Raw genomic sequence first — 9,023 nt, forward strand, 5'->3', positions numbered from 1 at the left:
ATTGTGTCATACACCACCATCATTGTGTCATACACCACCATCATTGTGTCATACACGACCATCATTGTGTCATACACCATCATTGTGTCATACACCACCATCATTGTGCCATACACTACCATCATTGTGTCATGCACTGCCATCATTGTGTCATACACTGCCATTGTGTCATACACCACATTCATTGTGTCTTACACTACCATCATTGTGTCATACACCACCGTCATTGTGTCATACACCAATATGATTGTGTCATACACCACCATCATTGTGTCATACACCATTATCATTGTGTCATACACCAATATCATTGTGTCATACACCACCATCATTGTGTCATACACCACATTCATGGTGTCATACACTATCATTGTGTTATACACCACCGTCAATGTATCATACACCAACATCCTTGTGTCATACACTACCATCATTGTGTCATACACCACTATCATTGTGTCATACACCACCATCATTGTGTCATACACTGCCATCATTGTGTTATATATCACTATCATTGTGTCATACACCACCATCGTTGTGTCATACACCACTATCATTGTGTCATACACCACCATCATTGTGTCCTACACCACCGTCATTTTGTAATACACCACCATCATTTTGTCATACACCACCATCATTGTGTCATACACCACCATCATTGTGTCATACACCACCATTATTGTTTCATACACCACCATCATAGTGCCATACACCACCATCATTGTGTCATGCACTGCCATCATTGTGTCATACACCACTATGATTGTGTCATACACCACCATCATTGTGTCATACACCACCATCATTGTGCTATACACAACCATCATTGTGTCATGCACTGCAATCATTGTGTCATACACTGCCATCCTTGTGGCATACACTGCCATCATTGTTTCATACACTGCCATCCTTGTGGCATACACTTCTATCAATGTGTCATACACCACTATCATTGAGTCATACACCACCATCATTGTGTCATACTCCACTGTCATTGTGTTATACACCAACATTACTGTGTTATACACCACCATCATTGTGTCATACACCATTATCATTGTGTCATACACCACCATCATTGTGTCATACAACACAAACATTGTTTCATACACTACCATCATTGTGTCATATACCACCCTCATTGTGTCATACACCACCATCATTGTGTCATACACCACCATCATTGTGTCATACACCACCATCATTGTGTCGTACACTGCCATTATTGTGTCATACACTACCATCATTGTGTCATACACAACCATCATTGTGTCATACACTGCCATCATTGTGCCATACACCACCATCATTGTGCCATACATTACCATCATTGTGTTCTACACATCCATCATTGTGTCACAACACCATCATTGTGTCATACTCTATCGTCATTGTGTCTTACATCACCATCATTGTGCCATACATTAAAATCATTGTGTCATACACTGCCATCATTGTGTCATACACCACCATCATTGTGCCATTCACTACCATCATTGTGTCATATACCACCTCTATTGTGTCATACACAACCATCATTGTGCAAAATACCACCATCATTGTGTCATACACTGCCATCATTGTGTCATACACCACTGTCATTGTGTCAAACACCACTATCTTTGTGCCATACACCATCATCATTGTGTCAAGCACTGCAACCATTGTGTCATACTCCACTATCATTGTGTCATACTCCACCCTCATTGTGTCACACACCCCCATCATTGTGCCGTACACCACCATAATTGTGTCATACACCACTGTCATTGTGTCAAACACCACTATCTTTGTGCCATACACCATCATCATTGTGTCAAGCACTGCAATCATTGTGTCATACTCCACTATCATTGTGTCATACTCCACCCTCATTGTGTCACACACCACCATCATAGTGCCATACACCACCATCATTTTGTCATGCACTGCCATCATTGTGTCTGTTACGGCCCTCTCGGGTCGCAACCGGGTTCTTTCTCTGATGTTGTTAGAGGTTGGGTATCCGGCCCCAAGCTAGTAGTGGCATTCAAGGGATGTGATCAGTAACGCAAGTAAATTAAAGGAGAAGGGAGACAAAGGCAAAAAACTTAATATAATTATTACCGTCACCATAAATAATATATAAAAGATTACACGGGGGAGGTATAAACACCTCCCCCGTGTAATCTTGGGGTATGACACCAATGATGGTGGTGTCATACACCACTATCATTGTGTCATACACCACCATCATTGTGTCATACACCACCATCATTGTGTCATACACTGCCATTATTGTGACATACACCACAATCATTGTGTCATACACAACCATCATTGTGTCATACACTACCTTCATTGTGCCATACACCACCATCATTGTGCCATACACCACAATCATTGTGTTATACACATCCATCATTGTGTCACACAACACCATCATTGTGTCATACACCACCATCATTGTGCCATACACAACCATCATTGTGTCAAACACTGCAATAATTGTGTCATACACCACTATCATTGTGTCATACTCCACCCTCATTGAGTCACACACCACCATCATTGTGCCGTACACCATGATCATTGTGTTATACACCACCATCATTGTGTCATACACCACTATCATAGTGTCATTCACTGCCATCATTGTGTCATACACCACTATCATAGTGTCATTCACTGCCATCATTGTGTCATACACCACCATCATTGTGTCATACACTGCCATCTTTGTGGTATATATCACACTCATTGTGTCATACAGCACCATCGTTGTGTCATACAATACCATCATTGTGTCATTCACTACCATCATTGTGTCATAGATCACCGTCATTGTGTCATACACCACCAACATTGTGACATACACCACAATCATTGTGTTATACACATCCATCATTGTGTCACACAACACCATCATTGTATCATACACCACCATCATTGTGCCATACACAACAATCATTGTGTCAAACACTGCAATAATTGTGTCATACACCACTATCATTGTGTCATACTCCACCCTCATTGAGTCACACACCACCATCATTGTGCAGTACACCATGATCATTGTGTTATACACCACCATCATTGTGTCATACACCACTATCATAGTGTCATTCACTGCCATCATTGTGTCATACACCACCATCATTGTGTCATACACTGCCATCTTTGTGGTATTTATCACACTCATTGTGTCATACAGCACCATCGTTGTGTCATACACTACCATCATTGTGTCATTCACTACCATCATTGTGTCATACATCACCGTTATTGTGTCATACACCACCATCATTGTGTCATACACCACAATCATTGTTATACACATTCATCATTGTGTCACACAACACCATCATTGTGTCATACACCACCATCATTGTGCCATACACAACCATCATCGTGTCAAACACTGCAATAATTGTGTCATACACCACTATCATTGTGTCATACTCCACCCTCATTGAGTCACATACCACTATCATTGTGCCGTACACCATGATCATTGTGTTATACACCACCATCATTGTGTCATACACCACTATCATAGTGTCATTCACTGCCATCATTGTGTCATACACCACCATCATTTTGTCATACACTACCATCATTGTGGAATATATCACCATCATTGTGTCATACAGCACCATCGTTGAGTCATACACTACCATCATTGTGTCATTCACTACCATCATTGTGTCATACATCACCGTCATTGTGCCATACACCACCATCATTGAGTCATACACCACCATCATTGTGTCATACACCACCATCATTGTGTCATACACCACCATCATTGTGTCATACACCATCATTGTGTCATACACCACCATCATTGTGTAATACACTACCATCATAGTGTCATGCACTGCCATCATTGTGTCATACACTGCCATTGTGTCATACACCACATTCATTGTGTCTTACTCTACCATAATTGTGTCATACACCACCGTCATTGTGTCATACACCAACATGATTGTGTCATACACCACCTTCTTTGTGTCATACACCATTATCATTGTGTCATACACCACCATCATTGTGTCATACACCACCATCATTGTGTCATACACCAGTATCATTGTGTCATACACCAGTATCATTGTGTCATACACTGCCATCATTGTGTCATACACCATCATCGTTGTGTCATACACCACCATCATTGTGTCATACACCACCATCATTGTGTCATACACCACCGTCATTTTGTCATACACCACCATCATTGTGTCATACACCACCATCATTGTGTCATACACCACTATTATTGTGTCATACACCACCATCATAGTGCCATACACCACCATCATTGTGTCATGCACTGCCATCATTGTGTCATACACCACTATCGTTGTGTCATACACCACCATCATTGTGTCATACACCACCATCATTGTGCCATACACAACCATCATTTTGTCATGCACTGCCATCATTGTGTCATACACTGCCATCATTGTGGCATACACTGCTCTCATTGTATCATACATCACCATCATTGTGTCATACTCCACTATCATTGAGTCATACACCACCATCATTGTGTCATACACTTCCTTCATTGTGTCATACTCCACTGTCATTGTGTTATACACCAACATTACTGTGTTATACACCACCATCATTGTGTCATACACCATTATCATTGTGACATACACCACCATCATTGTGTCATACACCACAAATATTGTGTCACACACTACCATCATTGTGTCATATACCACCCTCATTGTGTCATACATCACCATCATTGTGTCATACACCACCATCATTGTCTCATACACCACCATCATTGTGTCGTACACTGCCATTATTGTGTCATACACCACTATCATTGTGTCAAACACAACCAACATTGTATCATGCACTGCCATCATTGTGCCATACACCACCATCATTGTGCCATAGACCACCATCATTGTGTTATACACATCCATCATTGTGTCATACTCTATCGTCATTGTGTCTTACATCACCATCATTGTGTCTTACATCACCATCATTGTGTCATGCACTGCCATCATTGTGCCATACACCACCATCATTGTGCCATAGACCACCATCATTGTGTTATACACATCCATCATTGTGTCATACTCTATCGTCATTGAGTCTTACATCACCATCATTGTGCCATACACCAAAATCTTTGTGTCATACACTGCCATCATTGTGTTATACACCACCATCATTGTGCCATTCACTACCATCATTGTGTCATCTACCACCTTTGTTGTGTTATACACAACCATTATTGTGAAATACACCACTATCATTGTGTCATACACTGCCATCATTGTGTCATACACCACTGTCATTGTGTCAAACACCACTATCTTTGTGCCATACACCATCATCATTGTGTCAAGCACTGCAATCATTGTGTCATACTCCACTATCATTGTGCCATACTCCACCCTAATTGTGTCACACACCACCATCATTGTGCCGTACTCCACCATCATTGTGTCATACACCACTGTCATTGTGTCAAACACCACTATCTTTGTGCCATACACCAACATCATTGTGTCATGCACTGCAATCATTGTGTCATACTCCACTATCATTGTGTCATACTCCACCCTCATTGTGTCACACACCACCATCATAGTGCCATACACCACCATCATTGTGTCATGCACTGCCATCATTGTGTCATACACCACTATGATTGTGTCATACACCACCATCATTGTGCCATGCACAACCATCATTGTGTCATTCACTGCCATCATTGTGTCATACACTACCATCATTGTGGCATACACTGCTATCATTGTGTCATACATCACCATCATTGTGTCATACACCACTATCATTGAGTCATACACCACCATCATTGTGTCATACACTTCCATCATTGTGTCATACTCCACTGTCATTGTGTTATACCCCCAACATTACTGTGTTATACACCACCATCATTGTGTCATACACCATTATCGTGTCATACACCACCATCATTGTGTCATACACCATTATCGTGTCATACACCACTATCATTGTGTCATACACCACAAACATTATGTCATACACTACCATCATTGTGTCATATACCACCATCATTGTGTCATACACCACTATCATTGTGTCGTACACTGCCATTATTGTGTCATACACCACCATCATTGTGTCATACACTACCATCATTGTGTCGTACACTGCCATTATTGTGTCATACACCACCATCATTGTGTCATACACAACCATCATTGTGTCATACACTGTCATCATTGTGCCATACACCACCATCATTGTGCCATACACCACCATCATTGTGTTATACACATCCATCATTGTGTCACACAACACCATCATTGTGTCATACTCTATTGTCATTATGTCTTACATCACCATCATTGTGCCATACACCAAAATCATTGTGTCATACACTGCCATCATTGTGTCATACACCACCATCATTGTGCCATTCACTACCATCATTGTGTCATCTACCACCTTTATTGTGTCATACACAACCATCATTGTGCAATACACGACTATCATTGTGTCATACACTGCCATCATTGTGTCATACACCACTGTAATTGTGTCAAACACCACTATCTTTGTGCCATACACCATCATCATTGTGTCAAGCACTGCAATCATTGTGTCATACTGAACTATCATTGTGTCATACTCCACCCTCATTGTGCCACACACCACCATCATTGTGCCGTACACTACCATCATTGTGTCATACACCACCATCATTGTGTCATACACTGCTATCATTGTGTCATACACCACCATCATTGTGTCATACACCACGATCGTTGTGTCATGAACCGCCATCATTGTGTCACACAACACCATCATTGTGTCATACACTGCCATAATTGTGTCACCCACAATCATTGTGTCATACACCAATATCATTGTGCCATACACCACCATCATTGAAACATACACTACTATCACTGTGTCATACACCACCAACATTGTGTTATACACCACTGTCAATGTGTCACACACCACCATCATTGTGCCGTACACCATGATCATTGTGTTATACACCACCATCATTGTGTCATACACCACTATCATAGTGTCATTCACTGCCATCATTGTGTCATACACCACCATCATTGTGTCATACACTGCCATCTTTGTGGTATTTATCACACTCATTGTGTCATACAGCACCATCGTTGTGTCATACACTACCATCATTGTGTCATTCACTACCATCATTGTGTCATACATCACCGTTATTGTGTCATACACCACCATCATTGTGTCATACACCACAATCATTGTTATACACATTCATCATTGTGTCACACAACACCATCATTGTGTCATACACCACCATCATTGTGCCATACACAACCATCATTGTGTCAAACACTGCAATAATTGTGTCATACACCACTATCATTGTGTCATACTCCACCCTCATTGAGTCACACACCACTATCATTGTGCCGTACACCATGATCATTGTGTTATACACCACCATCATTGTGTCATACACCACTATCATAGTGTCATTCACTGCCATCATTGTGTCATACACCACCATCATTGTGTCATACACTACCATCATTGTGGTATATATCACCATCATTGTGTCATACAGCACCATCGTTGTGTCATACACTACCATCATTGTGTCATTCACTACCATCATTGTGTCATACATCACCGTCATTGCGCCATACACCACCATCATTGAGTCATACACCACCATCATTGTGTCATACACCACCATCATTGTGTCATACACCACCATCATTGTGTCATACACCATCATTGTGTCATACACCACCATCATTGTGTAATACACTACCATCATAGTGTCATGCACTGCCATCATTGTGTCATACACTGCCATTGTGTCATACACCACATTCATTGTGTCTTACACTACCATAATTGTGTCATACACCACCGTCATTGTGTCATACACCAACATGATTGTGTCATACACCACCTTCTTTGTGTCATACACCATTAGCATTGTGTCATACACCACCATCATTGTGTCATACACCACCATAATTGTGTCATACACCAGTATCATTGTGTCATACACCAGTATCATTGTGTCATACACTGCCATCATTGTGTCATACACCATCATCGTTGTGTCATACACCACCATCATTGTGTCATACACCACCATCATTGTGTCATACACCACCGTCATTTTGTCATACACCACCATCATTGTGTCATACACCACCATCATTGTGTCATACACCACCATCATTGTGTCATACACCACTATTATTGTGTCATACACCACCACCATAGTGCCATACACCACCATCATTGTGTCATGCACTGCCATCATTGTGTCATACACCACTATCGTTGTGTCATACACCACCATCATTGTGTCATACACCACCATCATTGTGCCATACACAACCATCATTTTGTCATGCACTGCCATCATTGTGTCATACACTGCCATCATTGTGGCATACACTGCTATCATTGTATCATACATCACCATCATTGTGTCATACTCCACTATCATTGAGTCATACACCACCATCATTGTGTCTCACACTTCCTTCATTGTGTCATACTCCACTGTCATTGTGTTATACACCAACATTACTGTGTTATACACCACCATCATTGTGTCATACACCATTATCATTGTGACATACACCACCATCATTGTGTCATACACCACAAACATTGTGTCACACACTACCATCATTGTGTCATATACCACCCTCATTGTGTCATACATCACCATCATTGTGTCATACACCACCATCATTGTCTCATACACCACCATCATTGTGTCGTACACTGCCATTATTGTGTCATACACCACTATCATTGTGTCAAACACAACCATCATTGTGTCATGCACTGCCATCATTGTGCCATACACCACCATCATTGTGCCATACACCACCATCATTGTGTTATACACATCCATCATTGTGTCATACTGTATCGTCATTGTGTCTTACATCACCATCATTGTGCCATACACCAAAATCTTTGTGTCATACACTGCCATCATTGTGTCATACACCACCATCATT

The 9,023-nt window shown here is 41.1% G+C and overlaps 2 protein-coding genes across 2 annotated transcripts; both read right to left on the reverse strand.

Annotated features, from left to right (window-relative positions):
* Positions 1-3,296: 3,296 nt before the first annotated feature.
* Positions 3,297-3,710, reverse strand: LOC138350954 (alpha-(1,3)-fucosyltransferase FucT-like). The gene has a single exon (XM_069302414.1). It carries the CDS (start codon positions 3,708-3,710, stop codon positions 3,297-3,299), a length of 414 nt encoding a protein of 137 aa, XP_069158515.1.
* Positions 3,711-5,117: 1,407 nt separating this feature from the next.
* Positions 5,118-5,489, reverse strand: LOC138350955 (uncharacterized). The gene has a single exon (XM_069302415.1). It carries the CDS (start codon positions 5,487-5,489, stop codon positions 5,118-5,120), a length of 372 nt encoding a protein of 123 aa, XP_069158516.1.
* Positions 5,490-9,023: the final 3,534 nt, after the last annotated feature.

This window comes from Procambarus clarkii, chromosome 48 (genome assembly GCF_040958095.1).
Source record: "Procambarus clarkii isolate CNS0578487 chromosome 48, FALCON_Pclarkii_2.0, whole genome shotgun sequence".
NCBI classification, from domain to species: Eukaryota; Metazoa; Arthropoda; class Malacostraca; order Decapoda; family Cambaridae; genus Procambarus; species Procambarus clarkii.

Bases quoted from the DNA above. Each gene is read 5' to 3' on its own strand.
- LOC138350954 (XM_069302414.1), bottom strand. From the start codon at position 3,710: ATGACGGTGATGTATGACACAATGATGGTAGTGAATGACACAATGATG.
- LOC138350955 (XM_069302415.1), bottom strand. From the start codon at position 5,489: ATGACAGTGGTGTATGACACAATGATGGTGGAGTACGGCACAATGATG.